At 45.4% G+C, this 23,435-nt stretch overlaps 1 protein-coding gene across 2 annotated transcripts; it reads right to left on the bottom strand.

Annotated features, from left to right (window-relative positions):
- Positions 1-1,433: 1,433 nt before the first annotated feature.
- URM1 (ubiquitin related modifier 1) lies at positions 1,434-23,020 on the bottom strand. 2 transcript variants are annotated; one of them, XM_072632551.1, is made up of 5 exons: positions 22,913-23,020; positions 14,598-14,668; positions 6,294-6,375; positions 4,239-4,287; positions 1,434-3,619 (listed from the first exon to the last, which is right to left on the bottom strand). In XM_072632551.1, the coding sequence occupies exons 1-5, from the start codon at positions 22,945-22,947 to the stop codon at positions 3,551-3,553; spliced, it is 306 nt and encodes a 101-aa protein (XP_072488652.1). In that variant the 5' UTR covers positions 22,948-23,020; the 3' UTR covers positions 1,434-3,550. The 2 variants fall into 2 exon arrangements, with proteins under 2 accessions (XP_072488652.1, XP_072488653.1); XM_072632552.1 differs by lacking the exons at positions 1,434-3,619; positions 4,239-4,287 and adding an exon at positions 4,297-4,594 and having other exon boundaries at positions 22,913-23,013.
- Between the last annotated feature and the right edge of the window lie 415 nt (positions 23,021-23,435).

Here is a 23,435-nt window from a genome sequence, read left to right as displayed (position 1 = left end):
CCAGACGGATCCCTCATCCCCTCGAGGAGGGGGAATCGCTGGAATTCCCTGCTCCGATGGGGCGCGCGAAAGACAATCATTTATCCTCACCACCTTCATCAGCACCATCATCCTCGACACCGCTCGCGTTCTCACGGTCACCACCACTGTGATCACTATCGCGATCGTTACAGTTGCTTTTGTTATGATCTTCCACCCCTAAATCCCGGGTCCGGAGAGGAAGGCACGGCTTGGCTGGGAGCGGAGTCAGGATGCCGAGGATGGGTCCGGGGACTAGTCTAAGGCCAGGAAGGAGGGAGGAGGGAGGGGACGACGGAATCAGGGAAGCCGGCTCGCAAACTCGTTTAGAATTTGGTGCGCATTAGAAAGCGAACATACAACCCAAACGAAATTGGAGTCTCCCCTGGTACTTTCCGAAACAGACCGATCCTAAAAGCTTAGGCTACCACTCCCGGGGCTGGAAGCCAAGCCCAGTCGGGCAGAGCCTAGCCCTAGACCAAGCCGGAGCCGGAGCCGGAGGAGCGAACGTAGTAAATTGCCTGCACTTTCGTAGCAGATCTTGGGAAAGAAATTTTATCAATTAAAAAACAAACAAACAAGCTGGAGAGATTGACATTCATTATTCATATATTTAAAGAAAATAAGCGCGTCCTCCCCAACACCACCCCCGGAGTTTTGGTTTTCACCTTTGGAGCCGAGCTTGGGGTCCTCGTAGGCGGGGAACCAGTTCGAATGGGCCTGTAGTTGGCCGGGGCACTGGGGACTACACTCAGCAGGACTGTCTTCAGCTCAAGGAGTTTCGGCCAGGGTGACCGGGGCGCGGGGAAACTCGTCTTTCTAAGCGCCTGCTTCTCGCCTAGACTCGTGGGCGTTTGTTTGGATTCGGGTAGGGGTTCTTTCGCTAGGAGAGAGCGTGGGGGACCCAGGTGCCTCCCGCCTCCGCTGCCAAGTCTACTCCAAGAGAGATGAGAAACGCCAGGTCTTTCCCTCCCTGGGAACAGACAGGCAGCAGGGGCGGGGGAATCCCGCGTGGGGCGACCGGCCAAGGGGAGCTCCCTGCCGCAGCCGCGTGGGTGGCTGGGGGAGGTGGAGGGAGTCGGGCTGCCCAGCTAGGACAAGGTGATGGCAGGTCTTATTACTTAGAAACGGGGGTACTGTTCAAAGTGGGGCTAAATTGAAAGGGAATTTAATTAACTTGAAAGCATCAATAACACGCAGTTCTATATACGCAGGCAGAAGCACATAGTTGCGACTGTACCCAAAAAGATAAATACACCTCAATAGTTTCACAGACACTGTTTCCTCATATAGACCCAGAAGGGCACTTGCTTAAAGAAATATAGACTCCCACCAAAAGATCCCTAAGTTTTGTATGAACTATTCAAAGGCCCAAACCACACACCACTTAAATCAGAAAGCAGTAGACAAATGCATCCAAACATATTGCCAATTTTAATTGATTCTAAGATAAGGCTAGCACTACCCACTCCAGGGATTTTTACAACGAACACACCCATCTTCGACTCTTGATATCCCCAGGCCAAAAAGATCTACGTCCATTAGATGGACCAGTGAGGGAGATGAACTTGGCATTAGTCTCATTTAGAGGATGGAGGTAGGTGGGAGGAATTCTTATCCTTTCCCCCTTTCAACTTTTCTGGAAAAACTAAGTATCTGGGGAAAATATTTTCTCTTTCCAAGGCACCCCCCACCCCTTCCCCTTATGCCTCCTCTCTAGTTTTAGGACTGAAACGATCACATTCTCCTTGGGGATATACAAAGGATCTTTGGGGCCTAGCTATGCCGCTAGTCGTAGACTATCAGTTTGAGGAATGAATGAGCAAAATAACCCTCCTTTCTACATTTATGAAGAGAAAAGGTAAACAAAAACCCAGGATTGGATACAGGGGTACCTAGAATATACTGAAAATTCTCAGTCTCTTCTGATGGATAGGGGGCTTCTCTGGAGATTGAGTGAATTGGAGATAGGAGGTTCGGGTTCCTGAAAATTCAATTTGACAGGCTAAGTGATAGACTAAAAATGGCTCCTACGGTAGATGGTATAATACTCAGCATTATGTATACAAGAGAGAGGGAGATGAGTAGACATCCAGTTCCCAGCTTTATTTAGAATTTGGCTCTGCTGAGAGGTCCAGCTCAAACTGGACTCAACCTGTCCTCGTCCCCACAAATTTCCCCAGCATCATCCTCCTCCCAGATCTTGTTCATACAATTTTGGTTGGGCCCTTAAACCTGCTCCAAGGAGGTAAGAGAATGATTCTCAGAATCCCTGGGACATTTGCATCATGCCAGGAGCTGTGCCATGAGGTCACTGGGATACCAACAACTGACCTAGCCCAGCTGTATCTAGGATGAGGCTCCAGGCAATAAAGAAAAAAAAGACAAGCATGAAGGCCTTTATTTGCCCAATGCCGGCTGTTACAGGCACCGCCATGTTGACTTCCAGATGAGTCTGCATGCTTTGTGGAGAGGAGCTGGAAGGTCCCAAATATATCACAAAGCAGTTTCTTGTGCTCTGGTTTTCTGGCAACCCTTAAGTTCACAATGGTAAAATCCTTGGCATTAGAGAGGAAACTGAGGCACAAGGAAGAGACTGTAGCCCTCCCCAGCGAGGCACAGAGCCCAGGTGTCTTCAGACAGTCTATGACGGACGAGTTTTTTGTCTCTGGGGGAGGGGGCCTGGGAGCCCATCTGGTGGCCTGTATACTGTGGGGCAGGCCTAGGTCAAGGGCTAGGGAAGTCAGAGGAGCAAGGCTGGAGCAGCTGGGGGCATCCAGGCAGAAGAAGGAGGAAGAGGCAGCACTGAATAGGGGCCCCCGGCTGAGGCTCAGTAATGACATTGGAAGAAGCATGTGGAGCCCTTGATTTCTAAGATGAGGAAACTGAGGCAAGAAATCTCAGTCACAGAATCCTAGAGCTTGAAAGGGTCTTTAAATTGTCAAAAGACAATTTCACAGATAAGGAAACTGAAACCAAGGGTGATGAATGACTTGCCCAAGGTGACACAGTTTAGAGTACTGGAACAGCTCCACAAGAAGCAGGCTGATAGGGATTCAGAGCTCACAAAGATGCCTGCAGAGTAGTGGGGGCAGAAAGACCACTATCTCCTTTCGAGGCACTGATTATGGATGGAGGCAGTCTGTGGCAGGTTTCTTGGCAAAGCTGCCCCCCCCTGCCCCGTTATGAGGAAAGAGGTGGTAGTAGCTTCTTCCACTATCACATAAGCTGTAAGCAGCACATTTTTAGTAGCTGGCCTCATTTCCCTTCCCAGAGGGAAAGCTGCTAAGGCTGGAGAGGGAGTGGGGAGGATGAAGCACAGGGAAGAGGCGAGAGCAGGACTGCCTGGTTCTTTTGCTCCTGGTCCTTCCCCATGAAGACAGTCAGGGGAGGCTTGGTGTCCCACATGCTCCGGCTGTGGGGGAAGGGGGAGGGGGAGGATTTCTCTCTTTTGTTCCCCCATTTTGGATGTTTTCTGCCCTGAAGGTCCCTGGGAGCTAGAGGAACTGAAGGACAGAGGAGGACAGATGCTCTAACCACCATGTAGTGTGGAGATGAAGAGGATGTTGTCCTGGTCCTGTAATTGGTAGTCCAATTCACCCTGAGAGAAAAAAAAAGATGAGAGAGAAAAAGGAAGGAGACAGAGAGAGAGAAAGGGAGGGGAGAGGAGAGAAAGAGAAGAGAAAAGGAGGGAAGAGAAAGAAACAGAAAAATGGGAGGGGAAAGAGACACACACAGAGAAAGGAAGAGGAAAGAGGGACAGAGAAAGGTAGGGAAGAAAAAGAGACAGAAAGAAAGGAGAGAAAGGGAGAGAGACACAGAGAACGAGAGGGGAGAGAGAGAGAAAGGGAGGAAGGAGAGGCGAGGGGGGCGGAGGGGAGGAGGGAAGGGAAGGCGAGAGAAAATATATCAGCAACATATTGACACTCAGTCTGAGCATGCACAGAGCTATGAACCCTGAAGGTAACATGAGGTAGGGAAAGATGTGATTGCTTCTGAGAGAGATGAAATGGGTTTCCTTCACTGGCTCTAACACTATCTCTGTTTGGGCTCAGCTTTTTGTAGTTTTCACCTATTTCAGTACAGGTTCTTGTACAGACTCCTTCCAAGGGCAAAGAAGAGGATAGAGGAAGAGGGGTGCTCATAGTTCTAACAATGAGAAGCAAGAGGAAACTGGGGTAGGGCCAGGTAAGGGAAAAGCTGCCCACTCCTACACTGACCTGCAGCTCCCAGTCAGCATCATTGATTAGGACCAGAATCCCTGGCCGTCTGTAGGAAAAAGAAAAATAGAATTTGAAAGCTGGAAGGGACTTTAAAGATCATCAATGCAATCCTTTCATTTTATAAAGAAGGAAACCGAAACCTAAAGAAATATACAACTTATCAAATGAGATCTTGTTTATACAGCACTTAGCACAGTGCTGAGTACATGAGAAGGTGCTTGTCATCAGTCGTCCCCAGCCCCACCCCTTTCATTACTTAAGCTGTGTTTAGAACACATCTCTAAGGATGCTCGTTTCACCAGACCATCCTTGCCGAAGAACACCATGGGCTGGCACATGGACTCGAGAAGCTTCTGGAGAGGAGAGAAACTGTGAAAATCTAGAACCCTTCCTGAGGCACTAGTTGGAAGTGAGGTTCTGGGGGACCTCTCTAACATCAGCTCAGGAATTTATATCTTAAAAGACCTCCCAGGAAGAGGAGTCTACAATCTTCCAGGGCAACAACCTGGATCCGAAAGGAAATTCTTCGTGATATCTACTGACTAATCTTGACTCATTTTGTTATGTCCTTGTAGGAGGAGATGAGAGTCCCTGGTCCCACCCTCCTTGTAAAAATCCAGTGCAGAAGTGAAGATATCAATGGCTGAGTCCCTAGAAGTTTGAGTCAGATAGGATTTCAATTCTCTGAAACCTGTCTGGAACAAGTCTGAAAGGTGTAAATCGGCTTCCAGGGAAGCCCAGTGGGGATCACTCTCACTTCGTTAATGGCTGGAATCTATAGTCTTATAGTTCAGGGAGTCCTCAATCTCTACAATTCCTTTGATAGATAAATTAGCCCCAGAATTAACCCCTGAAGCATCCCATTTCTATGGCCAGGTTAGGTTAGTGAAACTCAAAGGTCCTAATTCAGATTTCAATCTCAGTCTGGCTCTTGGCTGAAAAGCACTGGGGACATGTAAGAGATATATTCTTATCTGTCAGAAACCAAGGATGGCTTTGGGATTTCCTGGCCCACTCCCCAGGGTGACCTGTGCCACAGGGATGCTGTAGATAGGTATGCCCCACACTTCACCATGACCCCAGGCAGAATGCAATCACTGTCCCTTTTTTCACCAGGTTGGCCTCATTTTAAAAATAAAGTGATTTCCCAGTGGAATGATTTTGGCTGCTTCTCAGAGAGGATGGACCCAGGCCTGTGATGGGTTCAGAAGAGGCAGATGCTGAGGCAAAGGACAGGGGTAGTATGGATCTGATTGCTTCAATCTCACTTCCCACTGATAGGACAGGGGAAGGTCATAACCACAGGGCAGAGCCCTATGTTAGCTGGTGGATGAGGGAAAAAACCTGGCTTATGATATAAAAAGAGCATCAACTTTGTCTATACCCAGTTCAGTAGAGGGTGGCTATGTTCATACTCAGGTCCAACAATGCATTCATACATGGAGCAAAATAATTCATTAGAAGCACAGAAAACCAGAGCTGGAACCCCTACCCTCTCCTTTTATAGACGGAGAAACTGAGGCAAGGAGACAGAAGCAGCCTGCCCAAGGTCACACAGAGCTGATCACCCGAATTATACCTACCACGCCCCCTCCTATCTGGGAATAAAAATTTAAGATCTCAAATTCAGTCCCAAGGACAGATCCTTTGGGGGAACAATGAGACACAGCAAGTATCGGTTTCTGTTGGAACTCTGAAAGGGTTCCATCACTCAAGATTTCTATACCTTCTTTTGGTTTCACTTACTTCCTCTATCTATGGGAAAAACAAGCACTTCAGGAAAAGGCTGAAGATTAGAACCCTGGCTTATCCTCAACCAGGATGGCACCAAAGCTCATATACTCAAATGTCTTGTTCCCCAAACCACTGAGGCATCCATCAATTAATCAATCAACAAGCATTAAGTAGGTAATGATTTATCAGGGGGCTGTGCTAAGAACTGGGGGCACAAGTACAAAGAACAGAGCCATCTTCTTCTGTGTGACACATCCCTTGTAGGGCATCCCTCCCTCAACTCTACACTGGTAGAGGGGAAAGGAAAGAGAGCCTTACACGCTATCTCCCTGGATGAATAATTCTGGTCGCTCCTTCAGTAGGTTCTTCCTTATCCAGATGAGAAGGTTTCGGATATCCCCTAAAAAAAAAGGAGGGAGACCCATCAGTTATGATCCCAGAGAACCCAGCCCAGCTGCTCGGTAATATGACCAGAAGTTCTTTGATCTAAAAGACAGTACCAAGAAAGTCTTTGCAGAGACCTCATTCCCTGAGCCATGGAAGGTGCTAGATGGTTATGCTAAAATGGGGAGGAAGGAAATATACATTTATTAATCACCTACTAAGTGTCAGGCACTTGGCCTGAACCTTAGGAGCTTTTCAAGCTTTAAGACATCTGCTTATCACAGTCCGTGAGGTGAGTGCTGTTATGATTCCCTTTTTGCAAGTGAGGAAACTGAATGAAACTGAGTCAGGACACTTTAGAAAGGGTCAATTAATTAGGAAAAGGGGACTTGGGTTGAATAAGAGAGAATAAATTTAACCTGAAGATAAAATAAACAAGAGAAAATGTCTTGACTAAAAAAGTGTGAAGACTCCAGAACAGGTCACCAAAATAAGCCCTAGAAAAGGGTTTGCTATGGGTTATCATGGCTGGAAGAAAAGTCTCAGCCAATCCTTGGTATAACCAGGCTTTAAATGGGCCTGTCGGGATGGGTAATCTCTTGTTCTCAGTACCCTTCCCACCCAGAATATCTCTCTTCCACCTTTATCTCTCCTTCTCAGCCCCAGACTGGGAGGATCCATCTTTGCTCCTGGCTGGCATACATTTCTCTTTGCAAGGGAAGAAAAACAATTGTAGGAGAGATAGTATCAGTTAATTTCCTCTGGAGGAGGGAGGCTGAGGGGAGAGAAGAATCCATCAGTAGGCTGGGAGACACTGACAAATAGCTCTCTGGTTCCCTCCCTCTGGCCTTGCACACCTCAAACTGCCATGCCCCAGATGGGTTACTCTTGTTGTGCAGAGAGGAAAAAGATTGGTAAGAAAGCTGGGGGGAGGTGAGTGGCACTGAGCAGAAATAAGTCTCTATGACTTAAGGATCTCAGTCTCTATGTTCCTTCTCCACAGGCTCTGAAACACAGTGTAATGGTAAGAATGCTGGGCTTGAAGTGAGAAGGCTTGGGTTCCCATCTCAGCTCCAGTATTTATTAGATGGTTGATCTCGGGCAAATTTATGTCTTCATTTGTAAAATCATGGTGTCAGCACTCGCACAACTTACCTCACAGGGCTATCATGAGAAAAACGCTATATAAGCCATAAAACAACCATGCCAATTATCACTACCCTTCCCTACACCACACTCAGGCGTGCAGGAAAACATCCCCAAAGTTCGGCTGTGCTGGGTCTTCAAGTCCCCCCCTTGGGAGCAACAAGGTCACTTAGTGGGAATGGAATTGATGGGCGTGCTGACCCAGATGCCATGACATGGACCAAGGGAAACTCATTACCTCTATCCTTTAAACGCATTATAATTTTATCGGCTAAACTATGGTGTGGGGCTACTCCTCTTAGCCTGGGGCTCAGTTTCCCTACCTGTGATCATGAGCTCTGAAGGTTGGGAGTAAAAGGAATGCTTGGAAGAGATAAAAAAGTTAAAAAATATCTGGACAGTACAGCTGGACACTCAAACCAAACATGTCTTTCATGAAAGTAGTTTCTCTGAATGGCTGAGAGAGGGAATTGCTATATCCAAACACTCAGTTCTGCACTAACCAGCCCATTCCTCTGTCTGCAGACTTTGGTATGTCCTTGGAGCACCAGACCACTGATAGGGTATTCATAGCATGGGGTTGCTCTTTTAAAAACAGAAACTGTATCTAGGATATATGGAAGTGATTGTAGAAAACTGAAAACAAATTAACAAAAAAATAAAAATAAAAACAGAAACTATTAAGAACTTTGCATTAGTGTAGCAAAGAAAGAAGAAAAAGAGATACAGGGTTGAAGGAGGAGGGAGAAGTAGGACAGAGAGATAGAAGCGCAGGCGCATTGTGCCTAATGATCTGTGATGATTTTGTCGCCTGATGGGGCTCCTCCCTAGGGTTTTCTGAGCTGGGAAAGGATGGGCTTGGGTTTCCCCTTGGCTCCGACTCCTCTTGGCCTCCATCTTGGCACAGTCTGGTGTGCAGTAGGCCCATAGATCTTCCTACTGCTCGATAAAACTGCCCAGGCCTGACAGATCCATCAGTGAGGCCTTGGTGAAGGGAGAGGATGTGCGTCTGTGTACAGAGAGGAATTACCACTACAGGGCAAGTGCCTGGAATGAGAAATGTGGAGACTAGGTTAGTGTATGTAAAACTCTGCAGCCTGGTGAACTGTAAAGCCTTATAGGAATTCACCCTTCCCCTCCTCTGAATTCTCACTCCCATATCCCTTCTGGTACCCAGAGAAATGAGATTCAGCCATGTTTGGGCTCTCTCTGTTCCCCAATTCCTCTAGAGACTGAGTTTTCCTTGGATTTGAGCTGTGTCCTCCCAACAGAGAAGGAGACATTGTCATCTGTCTGGGTTAGGACCATGGATAAGGATTCAGGGTTCTGTGGTCACCATGGGGTCATCCAAATGACAGCACCATTGGCTGCCCTGCCTACAAAGTCTGGGAAATGTGGGGGATGAGAACTATTCCTTTGACCCAGTCCTGGCTTGTTCATCATGGTGCCCTAAGCCCAGCTCTCATTTGCTGAGGTCACTAACTTCAGCCTAGCCCACCCCTAACCCCGCCCACATTCTTGCCAGACTGTTACCATGGTTTGGGCCCTGCCCCACCACCCTTATTGTTTGGGTGTGGGTTTGATGGCTGATGGCTCCCTTCTCAAAACTACTAACAAGAAACACCTAAACCTTCTATTTCTGGATAGAATCTCCCCCTTTTCTCAACTTTCCTGCCCTTCCCACCCCATCCCCAGGGGTAGGAAAAACCCAGGGTGCCCAGAAAAGGAATACAATGGCTCATATCTCATCTCAGCCTTGCTTTGGGAAAGGCAATATGCAAACAGACTTCCTAGCCAGATGGTGGGTTTCCAAAGGCAGCTAGGGAGGCAGAAGGGTTAAGCAGTCAGGTGCTAATAAACAGAGGCCAGACTTGGAAACTAATCTCTGAGACATGAACATCTTAGGCTCACTCTCCTCATCTGCCATCCTCCTTTATTCATTTTCTCACAGTCAGTTGTACCATCTGAGTTCCAGTTCTAGAAATCACCTCTCGCTGCCTGTATTCTTCACCTGGGTCTTAGTACATTCACCTTATATTCCAGTCATTTGTGTCCACGTCTTAGCACTTCTATTAGACTGTGAGCATTATGTGGCCAGGCTGGAGTCCTCATCATCTCTGTATCCCCCAAAGCACAGGGAGAAAACAGCAAATGTTTCATGAGTGAGTGAACTACTGCCTAGCGGTTGGCTGAAGAGAGCTGAGAATGGGGTGACTCACATGGGATAATGGAGCATATGGCTGGTGGCTTAGAAGACAACGAGAACCATGTGCACTTTTTTAGTGACTCAATCAATTATCGAGCATTTATTAAGCACCCAATTCAGGCACTATACTAGGCTCTGGGGATATGAAAACAAGGCAAACCTAGTACTGGCCCTCAAGGAGGAGTTGGGCATCTATGCAAGAGGACAGATTACTCTTAGAAAATAGCACTTGATCTCATCTTGCATTATCTTCAGAATCAAATGAATTAAAGTGTGTGTGCACACGCACACATACACCCAGGAGACCATGGTTAGCAAGACAACAGTGGCACAGAAACTAGTAGCTGCCTCCTCTTTTATTCCAGGGAGTTGTCCAGTGCCTACTAGGGAAGGAACTGAAGGCAGGTAAGTAAGGCAGTCACTGGCACCAAGAGCACCTCCCAAGACTCCTAACTCCAAGTAATGACAAGCTTAAAAATTTCTGGATCTGGATTTCAGTCCCTTATGCATTCTCATTCAGACTGAGCCATGATCACCCAGGATCTTGGGAACCCTTAGATAATGTGTGCAAAGCACTTGGCTAACTTTAAGGCTGATTATTAGCATCATTATGAGAGTCCTCCTGGTCTTTCCACAAGAAGCACCTGTGAGGGAGGAGAGTGGTCACTTGCTCACCATCACATGTAGGGAATCTTATACTTTGGGAGCACAGTCAGGGAAGTTTACCCCAGGGTAGATCCTTTCTACTGCTAGTGGGTAGGCCTGCTCCCATCTTTTCTTGGCTTAGACTCCAAGATAGCATGCCTTTCTATGAACCAACCTAGAGAGCCATGGAGCCTGCTGGCAAGGGCCCCTCTCACTGCCCCAAGCCCACCAGCCATCAAGGAAAGGCTCTTCTCTCCAGCACGCCCAGAGCCTTACTTACTTGAAAGGAGAGAAGAAAGGTCCAAAGGGTGGGAGTGGATGAGGGGAATGGGGTGAGGGGAGGGGGAGCTGGGTGTAGGGCCCATTTACAAATGAATGGAGGTAAGAATGGAGCAGTTTGTGGGATAAAGGGCCTGCAGAAGGAGGTTTACAGATGTGCAGAGAGGACTGCTCCTCATTGTTTAATTAAGCAGAAAGTGGCTCTTTTCAAAAGCAATTTTGCACAGGAGCTGGGGGGGCTCAGCAAACAGGCCCCAAGAGCGAGGGTGAGCAGGAGAAAGGAACAGCTGGTGCTGGGAGCCGCTGTGAAGCGCATGCTAAGCAGTTTAAAGAGCTGGAGAGCTCCCTCCCTCCTGCTCCGGTCACCCTTTAAACTGCGGAGTCATGACAGGCACAAAGGGAGAAGACAGAGAGAGGCGGAAACGGGGTGGGATGGGGGGAGAGTTTGGGACAGGAGGAAAGGTTGTCCTACTCCATGTCTGTGTAGGAATGTGTGGATGGCTGAAAAAAAAAGGAAATTCTGGGCTTTGTCCTAGAGACTGGAAAAACGAAACCGCAAGGTGAACTGACCCAGCTTCAGCTCACTGAGTGATCCATGCCACGAAGAAACCCCACAGGCCACGTGCAGGTGCCCATTACCTTCTCAAGCAGAGCCTCACACTTTTGGTTACCATTCTCCCTTCTCTAGGTCTATACTTCATGGGGAATAGCTCCTCATAGACATGAATACAGTACCACTGATCCCCAGCCCCCCTCTTAGGTGAAAACCTTCCCTTCTGCAGCAGGGAAAACCTCAATTCATAGTTAGGATGTGAGGGATCTAGAAATGATCTCTCGGGGGTGTGGCTGAAAGTCAACCACCCTGCCAGAAGAGCTGACTCTGCCAACTGTCTATTGGGACTCCTTGGTTCTAACCTTCCCTGGAGCCTCAGGCTCTTTCTTCATCTGTAACATAAGGACACTAGACTAAATGGTCTCTAAGGTCTTTCCCCTTGTGTTCAAACCCTGTATAATTATGCCTTCTCACATTATAGATGAAGAAGGGAGAGAGCCAAGTATAGAGCTCAGTGTAGAATGCAGACAGACTCGCTTCATTTCACGTTAATGTACTGGCAAGTTCCCCTATACTTTCTTTCATTTCTCTCAGTGGGTTCTCTTTGGAAATATACTCATTTTGGGTGCTTTTCCCTGACCCTACTCCCCAGAGTCTTGAGTGTTCAGGTTGTCATAGGGCTCTGTGACCCTCTACCTCTCCAATCTGAATTACAGTCTACTCCAGCCAGAAGAGACTTTGAAGATTTCTGGTCTAATCCCTTTCATTTTACAGGTGAAGAAACTGAGAGCCAGAGAAGTGATTGGTCCAAGGTCACACAGCTGATTGGAGACAGGGAAGTGTGGCAGACAGAGAACTGGCCTTGGAGCCAGGAAGACCTAGTCAAGTCCTGCCTGCAACACATACTAGCTATGTGATGTCAGGACTCCAGGGCAGAGGTGTCAACAGGAGGTCATACCACTGTGCAGTGTGGTTCAAATCTGATTAAAATATAAATGTAAAATATTTAACAAAACAAATAAAAATACAATAAAACATTGATAGAGGAAGTTTCTGATCCTAGGAAATTCACAGGTCCAGGCCCTATCCCTATTTATACAGTTGATTAGTCACAGAAGAAGGATCAGGTTTTGACTCCTAAATTCTATACTCACTCCAATCTTGTGGCTGCTGTTTTCCCCACTGGGACTGCTGGGATCCTCTTAGCCAAGCACCAGCAGGTGGGCCAGGCTGGCTGCCAGGGAACAGATCTGGGTACCAGCTCAGTGGCACCATGAGGCTGTCCCAGTGGTACAAGCCCCTTGCCTACCCACTGGGCACAGCGGTGTCAACTCAATGCCTGGCAGTCGCTGCCTAGTGTTAGAGCCAGAATATCACTTTTAACCTACACTGGGTCCCAGTTCTTCTTCCATGACAAATTGTTGCTACTTAGGCTATATACATCCTGCTCAAATTTAAAGCATGTTGGGCAGCAGAAGTACACCACTGGGCACAACCTGGCATATGTATCTTGTATTAAAGCTTCCTTCCTCTCCAGTTCCTTCTCTCCTCCCTCCCCGCCCAGCAACTAGGAAGAATATAACAGAAAATTTAGAAGACCAGGGTATGGGGGTGGGGGGATGGGGAAGGGGACTTGATAATGAGGAGGGATCTGGGTTCTATACCCAGCTCTACCCTTGACTTCTTATGTTGTCTTAAACAAGTCATTTGCCCTCTTTTTGCCTAGCTAGGGAATCATGTTTCCAGGGAATATTGTAGTGCTGATATTGATACCCTTTGAATTCTTCAGAAAAGAAGTTAAATGCGTAGAGTTCTAGATCATAGCTAATAAGATTTTTCAGTTTGCCGATGAGACCTCAAAGGTTTTATTTCAAAGTCCCATCATTCAGAAGACTGCTAGGATTGCTTGGATGGTAATCAAACCCATGATCTGGTAACTTTCAATATCACCCTACCCTACAACAGAATCATGATACATACCTGCGGCAGCTTACCCAACCTCATAGTAACATTTTAGTTCCTCCCATTAACATCCTGTCCCCAGTTCAGTGGGGCATTTTTGCTCGTCTGAGAATTTCAGGCAGCATTGAGGCAGACAGAACCATCTCTGTCCTAGCCCCCCAATGGGAGCCAACAGACCTGGACAATGATCCATTTGATTGCAAATAGGTCTGTCAGCACAGCATCCTCCCCACAGTGCCAGAAGGAAGCTGCCAAATCCAGGATCTCATAAGAATCTAGGAATTCAGTCTCCACCTTACAGTATATACCTTTTCTCCTGGGACAGATCACGGTTGTGGACTGAGAATGAAGAATTATTTAGAAGGGAACTGTCACTTAAACAATCAGTATGACCACAAATCTGGGCTTGGAGAGTTAAAATGAATCCAGTCTCCTGCCTTCAATCTGCACAAGCCAGGACCACTGATAATTTACCTGACTCTCAATCACACTGTCTAATCTTTGAAACTCTAAATGTTGACACGTTATTTTCCCTAGGTCTAACCTAAATCTTTCCTCTCATAATTTCAGTCCAATGAATCTTTGATGTCATTGGTGACCACCAGGACTGAAGGTTACCATCTTCATGGAAACAGCTGAATTATCCAGTGCCAGTCTTTCCTTTTTCAGATCAAATCATCACAATTCTTTTGTCTTTTGTTCCCTATCCTCTTTTACCACTCAAGCTGCCTTTGCCAGGATCCTCTCTTTTCTACCTTCCTCTTAAAACGTAGTGATCCTAGACTAGATTTGGGATGTTAGAAACATGCGCACCTAAGGAACAAGGCAAATGATGGAAAGAAATAAAATTATGGCTTGACAGTTAAAGCAAACTTTTATCAATATCAGGAAAGGTAAGTAATTAAGGAATCACAAACACTGTCAGATAATTATTGTCAGATGATTTTTGATGCCTGTTTTCTAGAAGGATATTCAAGTCTCTCATTATTCCTCTGCTAATCTGGTTTTGGGAAAACTTGGGTGGCCCATGAGGTCCTCGATCATAGATAATGGTCTCTAATTGGGTCAATCCAGACGTAAGACATTGAAGATATATGTAAAGAAAAGGTCAGAGAATGCAAGAGTAGAAACTTGAGCAAAGAGTCAAACAGGATCTTTGTGGTCACTGGGAACCACTGTGCACACATAGGATGCCTAACCAATGACAGCAGAACTAGTGAGGGGAGAGGATGGGAGCGGGGGGAAGAGAAGGAATCCTCTGTTTTACATGTGGTAAGATTTTCTTCCCTTCAGTTGAAACTTCACCTGTGAGGATAGTTGGGAACCTCTGTCTAATACCTCCTATAATGGCTGTTCAGAAATCCTTGGACACCCCACTGCTCCCAAGGTTGGCCATACCTGTGTTCCCCTGGCATAACAGGGGTGAGAAGAAAAGATGGATACTCACAGGGCTCCTCTTGACTGGGTAAGGTGACCTGGTGCTTCTTTACACCATCAAATAAGAGCTCTGCCCCACCTCTGCAAGGAAGATGATAAAGAGAGGACCCAGTAAATTACAGGGAGCAAGAAGGGGCTGTGCCCTGAAACAATACTGAATAGGTGGAAGTAACAATGAGTTGATATACAAGACTTCAGCTAAACCAGTTAAGAACTCAACCATATGCTACATCTGACATATGAATATTTCCTTACATACTAAAATGCTGTTTTAAAATTAACTATCACTTCTCCATCTTAAATGATCTCAGTTCCTGTACTCTGTCTACATGAGGCTCATTGTCCTTGTCCAATATTTTAATCACAATACATTCTATGTGGGACACTAAGTTTCAGGAAGGAAGGGACTGTGCTTTACTTCATGCCTGTATCCCCATTTTATGGCACTGTATTTTGCACACATTAGGTCTGAATAAATGCTTGGTGAATTGAACTAATACAAATATCGAAAATGGGACACCAAGCTTCAACCAAGAACACAGGGACAGAATAGACAGTGCTTCATCTATGATGGTGGTTAGGGTAAGCCAGAATTTTGGCACACACCAAATTTTATAATCTTTGCCGTGCTTTTCACCTTGTAAACTGGGAAGAAGAAATGGAAGGAAAGGAATGTTTTCCAATATTTACCTTTCAAACCAAACTGTAGTATGGTTCCACTGAAAATATACTGGACTGGAAATCTGTTATTTCTAGGCCCCATTCTGGTGACACCCAGTTGTGTGACCTTGGGCAAATCACTCTGTTCCCAAATATAAAAATAGGGGGTTGGCCTAAATAAAGTCTAATATTTTTTTCCAACACCAACATTGTGCAAATCTATCCAATCTAGAATCCATCCAAGGTAGCACCATGGGACCTTTTCTTGACTATCCAAGAATCAATAAACCCCACCCTTGAAGCAGGAGAATCTGGATTAATGAATATCTACAATTCCTCACCACCACCCCTTTACCCTCCAATCCCATTCACCCAGGGTTGTCTACCCTTCCTTTTCAGTCAACTCTACACTTTTGGAAAACAGATTCCAAAAGGTTTGGAGGAAGGATAGGTAGGATCTCATAGACCAAAATTCTACAAGAGAAATCAGTCTAAGAGTGATGGAAAACTCTCAAGAGTGAAATTTGGAAGATACAAAAGGAAACAATTTTTTAAAAAAATGTTTGTATTTTCTTCTCAGTTGCATGTAAAAACAATTTTTAACATTTGGGTTTTTTTAATTCTGAGTTCCAAATCCCCTTCTTTCCTTCCCCCTCCTTGAGAAGGCAAGTACTTTGATATAGGTTATAAATGTGCAGTCATGCAAAACATTTCCACATTGGGAAACAATTTCAATAAGGAGAGTCTGAAGAGAATGATGTCTCAGGGTAACCCATCAACCAACTTAAGTTTTACAAAGGAACAGACAGAAGATAGAAGCAAGAGTAGATAATAAAAATCCAACAGAAGAGCACGGAAAGGTTCTGTAAATATAGTGCAAAGCTATAGACAGTGTGTATTTCTTTTAGCCATATGAGGGGAAAGAAGAGAATTAAAAAAGGAATAGGACTGCTTAGGGTGGACAAGACTATAACATCTGGAAAAAGAAAGGAGAACCTTTAAATTAGCATATGGCTCATTTTCTCTGTACCTCTGTACTGGAAATGAGAGATCTAACAGTAAGAACTAAGAGGCACTAGCAGAGATTGATACCTAAGATAGTAAGAACACTAGTCACCCTTAAGGAATTCATGCCATCAGGCCCAGAAGGGCTATAGTCTCAAGTACTGAAAAAACTGATTGCTAAGCCATCATCTGTAACAGCTGAAAGATGGTGGAGAAAGGGAGAGCTACTGCAAGACTGAAGAAGTAATGTCCTGATTTTCAAGAAATCGAAGGTAAAGGTGTCTGCAAACTACAGGCCAGTGATCTTGAACCTCAATTATCAGGCAAATGCTAGAAGGAATCATTTAAGAGATGTTTAATCATTACAAAGAGCCTGAATAAGTATCATGAAGAACAAGTCAGGCCAGACTAACCCTTCTCCCCTATTTGATAGGGTTACTGAGTTGTTAGACCAGAGAATGCTGTAGATATAGTTTACACAGATTTTAGGAAAGCGTTTGATAAAGTGTCTCATACTGTTCTTATGGAAAGATAGAGAGCTGTAGGTTCCACAGTACTATTAGAGAGATCCAGGCTAGGCATTAATGAGGTGATATTAACTCAGCAGGAGGTCCCCAGGTGAGTGCCCCAGGGATCTGTGCTGGACTCTAGCTTTTGAACATTTTTATCAATGATCTGGATAAAAGCATAGATGGAATGTTAATCAGATTTGCAGATAACACAAAACAGGAAGGAAAAGCTAATACTCTGGATAAGAATCGGAATGAAAAAAGAACTTTATAGGATAAAGCAATCTCATAAGATGAAATTCAATGGGGATTGTTTGTTCAATCAGTTTCAGTTGTGTCTGACTCTCTGTCACCCAGTTTGACATTTTCTTGGCAGAGATATGGAGTGGTTTACTATTTCTTTCTCCAGCTCATTTCATAGGTGAGGAAACTGAGGCAAACAGGGCTAAGTGGCTTGCCCAGAGTCACACAGCTGGTAAGTGTCTGAGGCCAGATTTGAATTCAGGAAGATGAAGTCTTCCTGATTTCAAGCCCAGTGCTCTATCCACTGTGTCTTGTTTTGGTCCAAAGAGGACCAATGACATCACAAGGTGATGTCTTGACTGGCCCATGAATTGGATTTTGGTGATGCAAAGTTATATTTGACATTTACATGGATTAGAAAAAAAACAACTTCACAAGTGGGAGGGAGGTAGGGGAAAGGACAGTTTATCTGGAAAAGATCTGAGAGCCTTAGTAGAATTTTAAATTCAATATGAACTTACCAGATGTAAAAACAACAACAAAAAAAGGTAAGGCCACCTTGGGCTGCATTAGGACTGGAAACTCATTCAGAAGTAGGAAGGTAACAGTCTGTTTGTGTTCTGCCGTGGTCAGACCACATCTGAGCAGTGTTCAGTTTTTGGCACCACAGTTAAGAAAGGACACTGATAAACTGGAATATGTTGAGAGGAAGGCAACCAGAACAATGAAGCATCTTAACTCTGTCATTTGATGGGGATGTCTAACAGGGTAGAAAGAAGCCTCAGGGAGACATGATATCTCTGTTCAAATATCTAAAGACCTGTCACATCTAAGAAGGATTAGACTTATTCTGGTTGGTTGCAAAGGGCAGAACCAGAAGCAATGCTCAGAAGTTGCAAACAAGCAAATTGAAGCTTGATGTCCTAACAATTGAAGCTGTCCAAAAGTGTAATGGTCTGCCTGGGAAGGAGTGAGTTCCCCTTCACTGGAGGCCCTTAAACACAAGAGGAATGACTACTTGTCAGGTATGCTACAGTGAGACGAGATGACCATTGAAATCCTTTCCAATCCTAAATTTTGATTCTGCAACAACTGACATTGTTAACAAGGCACAGAACCAGATGACTGGAGTTTGACTTCTTCCTTTCTCTGCTAATTCCTTGGTGGACTGCCAGTGGGTATCCAAAAGACTGGCGATGAGAGGGAAGGAAGGCTTCCAGAGACCAAGGTCCTGCATAATGAGTCCTTGAAAGCTGAGTTAGAAAAAAATCAAAACATAAAATGTGCTTCAATTTTCAATGAATCACTACATTTAACTTTTGTCAATTTATTTCCCTACAGATTGTTTTTAAACTTTCCTTTTACCAATGATACTTCCAACCCCCTGCCTCCACCTCTATAACTGACCAGAAACAACTTCCCAGATAAAAGGAAAACAGAGGCTGAACAAATTATTTTCTTTTAGGCTCAGGGCTTGAATTTTCTAAAGCTCAAGGCCTTTGATAATTCATGTAACTACTTTAACAAGGGGTCTCAAGGGACATCGTACTCTGGCTCGTCAATCTTATATAGGATGACCTGTTTAAAGATGGCCCCATTAAAAGGACTATGTATTTCCATGGAAGTAGAGCACAGGAGTTCCCTGTGATAACTTCTCCCAACCAGGGCAAGACCAAGAGGCCCCACTTCTTAGCAGCTAGCACATGGCAAGACCATTTCCATAAGGAAATGGATGTCTGCGCATATCTGACTTTAGGTGAACATGTCAGTTCCCCCTAGGTCTGTTGGTCCATACTTGAGTTTGAAGCATGTGCTTCAAAAACAGCTGGCTAAGAGTGCTGATCACAGCATCCGAGGCAGAAAAGTCAGTATCTAACATCTAAGTCTATCAAAGAGGGTATGATCCTTTATATTTATACACAACAGATTCATAATTTAGAAAGCCCTTTTATAAACATATTTGTGCATGTATGTGTTTACATGTATACATATATAAATATATGCATATAAATTTATATTATATATTATATATGTGTGTGAAAGATTTCCTTTCATCCTACTTGTGAAATAGAGGTAGAGCAGAAATTAAAACCCTCATTTTACAAGACAGGAATCTGAGGCCAAGGGAGGGGATATGAGATGTCCAAGGTCATAAAACTAATAAGTTCTTAGTGGTCAGGGCCAGAATACAGCTTTCTTGACTACTAGTCTAGGACTCTCACCACTACACTATGCTACTGCTTTATAACTCTCAATTAGCTTGCCTGAAATTCTATTTCCAGGGACTTCTAAACGGAAGAAGTAGTCCTTTTAAATCTACAAACACTGTCCTCCCAATTGGGGAGAGGAAGACACTGCTGAGCTTTAAGAAGAGATGGGGAGCTCATGCAGCTGACAAAAGTCACACACAACCACCGTTGAGGGACTGGGATGGACAGAAACCACTGGAAGGCCAAGGCAGGCATTGTGATGGGGGAAACATGGGGTGTCTGTAATCACAACAAGGTCACACTTTGTTGCTGCAGAAGTGTGAAGGAGGAGATAAGGCCCATCTGTGACCCACTTGCTGGGACCATTTCAGCTGTGGGCCATGCACAGAGCTTCCATTTATATGCCTCCAAGAGCTTAGCTCTCTTCTCTTCTGGGGTGGGGGTCGGGACATGCAGCAGCTGGAGAGAGTGGGGGTTGGGGGAAACAAGCAGACTTGCAGGGGTTCCATAGTTGAGGGGAGGTCAGGGAAATGTAGAAAGGAAAAGAACTGGGGCTGATGGGTCCCAAGCAAACAACAGGCAGTGACCAAACCTGGCAGTGCCAGCCACAGACACTGGGTTTCTGGTGGGGTTTGTTTGTCTTTTAAAATGAATGACTAGAGAATGAATCTGGATCAATGGGTAACTTGCCAGCAGCTTTGTTTACTGGTCCACAAATAAGGGATGGAGGGGCTCTGGCTTCTCCAATGATACAGTTCTTCAGGTAATGAAAAGTATATTCCCATCCCCACCCCTTGGGCCAGCTGGAAGAAAGTAAGGTGAAGGGCCTTTTGTGAGTGGAAAGATGTCAAGGAAAGCCTCAGACTGAACACATTTTTGGTTTAAATTTCATAGAGGGATTGGTCCGTTTAGTAAAATTTCCTTCCAAGTGATGCAGTCTTAGATTGTCTTGTTTTCCACCCACAATTCTCAGTGAGATTTAATAGGATGCAGATGCAAGGCTTCAGAGAACCAGTTTTCATTCTCCACATCAAACTGGGAGACAAGTTTCAGAATGACCTTCTCTGTCCTTCCCATCACTCCTATTTGGTAAAACTTCCCCATTTTAAAAAGGAGGAATCTTGAAGGGAAGAGGGGGAACTGGGACTAATTTCTTCAGTTCTCACTACCCTTGGGATCCAAGTTTTCAACAACATCCAGACTGTTGTGGTACAAAACAATCTAGTCTACTCTAGAGACTTTGTATACCATGTTACCCGACATCTTTTACTGAACATATCATAAAATATGTTTAGTGATGGCAGTGTGTCTCTGAATAGAAGGTGGAAATAGATCAAAAAATTGTGCAATGTTATGTTTGTTTTTGTTTATGAAAACATCCAAGTTTGTTGATGCATGTCAAGTAAATAAGAAAGGAAATAACTTTTTCTAAAAAGCTTGTGAAATAGAAAGGTGTGGGAAGACAGCTCTATCTAGCTCTCACACCACAAGAGCTAGAATGACTAAGTGTTACATTTACAAAAGATAATGGAAAAAGGCAAGTCCATTTCTTTGGTTTAAACCAGATCTTGAAAGAGTTACGGAGAATCATTCAAGAACAGAGAAGGAGAGCCAATGGGTGAGTGCAGTGATACTTCTTGTAATCTTTACTCGGGTACAGAAAGACCAGGAAGGAGATCCTTAAACTAAACTGAGGCATCATCATATAGCAGAGAGCCCTTCTGAGAAGCAACTTGATCACAGACACAAAAGACAAAGAAGAGCAGAAGTTCAAAATGAGTCAACAGTAGTGGCCCAGAAAACTAATGTAAGAAGAGGGACATGGCGTTCACACTGGGAGATAACTGTCCCACTGTACCCTGCCTTGGTTGGACCACACTCAGAATACTGTGTTCAAATCTGCTACCACATTTTAAGAAGGACATCTATGTGCAGAAGAGTGTTCAGAGTGGGGCAATCGTATAGAGATTGGCTGACGGAATTCTTTAACCCAAAGAAGAATAAAAACTTTAAGGCCTTCAAATAATTGAAAGGCTATCATATGGAAGAGGGGATTAGACTTATTCTACTTGGCCCTAGAAGAAAGAACTAAGAATAATGAGTAGAAGTTGCAAAGATGCATATTTAGGCTTGAGGTAATGCAAAACTTGGTAACCACTTTAGAAGCTATGTTATAAAGAAGACTCTTGTTCAGCTACATTATGAACCGGATGGTCTCTGAGATCCCTTCCAACTTTGAGACTCTGATTATGTAAATTTTAGAGGAAGAGACTGAGGACAAAGATAGCATAGCACACTTTTCCTTCTTTCTGAGAAATTCCATTTTTCCAGTTTCTCAGTTTTCTAAATTAGGTAGAAAAACCATAGTTTTCTTAGTAGTCAGTGTCTTTGGTAGCATGGAAAACTGATCCACAAGTTTTAGCAAGAGAATCCAAACATTAGGAAGTGGCCTAATTCAATGAGAATTGACAGAAAAGTTGTGGGATGTAGAAAAGACTGATTTCCTAATGAGCTGAAGCCTAACGAGCCTAAACTCGAGCCTAAACTGATGAAGTGGACAATGATTTGGGGAATCCACAAGCCTTAAGAGAGTTAAATGGTTCAAAAGGCTCCCCTCTCACTTCCCCTGCCTCCCCCCCCATTTGTCCAATGACGAGGTGACAAGGCCAATAACTCATCAAAAGGATGCATGACTTTATGGAGCAAGGAACAGTAAAAACATCAACTAAAATTTCCTTAAATTTCTAAATGGCGCTCACAGTACTTATCATCCAGACGCATCCAGAGGGCCTACTGCTGACAGAGAACGTTCTGCGTGCCCACAGCCAAGGCGGAGTGCCCGGTTGGTTAGAGTGGGACAAGTCCCAGAGGTTGCCTCCTGTTTATCAAGCTTTGGGTTCTGTTCCTTCCCCTTTCAGGGAGAAAAAGAAAACCAGACTCCACGGATCGTGGGCTCTGACACTAATGAGCTCTGAGTCTCTGGTCAAATCTGCCCCTCCCTTGGCCTCAGTTTCTCCATGTGTAAAATACTGAACTCCATTCCAAGTTCTAAGGATCCCTGATAATAAAAACCAATCTACCAACAAGCATCTATTTATTAGTGCTTACTAGTCAGTCAATATGCATTTATTAAACTCCGTTTATGTGCGGCACTGTGCTAAGTCTAGGGGTACAAAAGAGTAAAAAAAAAGAACCGATCCCTGTCCTCAAGGAACTTCTCTCCCTCTGCATGCCATCGGGGGCACCGGTCCTCCCCGCAGGATGCAGCCAGTTTCCAGCGATGCCTACACATCCATTCACCGGTCGGCCTGGGGGACGTAAGTGGGGTGAGTTCCGGATCCTGGGACTTCATAGACCAGACTCCGCGCTCCAGGTTTCCAGACCCGGGCAAGGAGGGCAGGAGGGGCCATCCTTAAAGGGCCCGAAAATCTAAACCGTGGCTCAGAGATCAGAGGAGGCGGGCACGTACGCATGGGCGTACGCGCGCGTCTATTGGGGAAAATACGGTCACGTCGTTCTCATAGCAACCCTGCCCTGGCTGGGCAGCGCACTACAGCAGGTCGGAAGGCGATGCGAGAAGTCTGTTCTGCTGCGACAGAGTCTGAAGGAAGGAGAAGGAGCTGCCAGCCCGACACACTTCCCTTCTGCAAAGGGCCACCGCATCCTCCCCTCCCCTGGGCTCGGGGCCCCCGACTCACCCGAACTCCACCTGCACTGACACGGGGGCCGCCATCTTGAGGAAGACGCAGGTAGCGGAAGTACACGCCCACCTGACGTCTCCTGCTTCCGCCCTACCCGGACGGGGAACTAGGCCTAGTCCTTAGGAAGCTTCCTTCTTCTCCCCTATTGGTCAGGGCCCTCCTCGGAGCCCCGCCTACTCGGGAGGGAGCGGGTGGGGAGAACTCCGAGGACTGAGGATCTCCGAGTCCTGGAAAACGTGAGCCGGAAGTAACTGCACAACTCGTTAAGCCCTGTTTTACGGACGGGGAAAACTGAGGTCCAGAGAGGGAACTGAATCCACGAAGGAAGCAAAGATCACAGGCTTTGGAGCCGAAAGTTCCCGCTAACTTAGAGAAACAGTCGTTTTCCCAGGTGGGAAGGCCACCTCCACGCTCCAGATCCAGTGCTCTTTCGGTTACAGATGTGGAGGCAGAAGCGTCCTTTTCTGACTCAGGCCGGGGTTCTCCTTCCTCAGGTTGAAGTCCTCACATCCCTGGGGGT

Source organism: Notamacropus eugenii, chromosome 1 (genome assembly GCF_028372415.1).
Source record: "Notamacropus eugenii isolate mMacEug1 chromosome 1, mMacEug1.pri_v2, whole genome shotgun sequence".
Lineage (NCBI taxonomy): Eukaryota > Metazoa > Chordata > Mammalia > Diprotodontia > Macropodidae > Notamacropus > Notamacropus eugenii.
The sequence above is the reverse complement of the archived record's forward strand: the minus strand, read 5'-3'. Positions and strand labels throughout refer to the sequence as shown.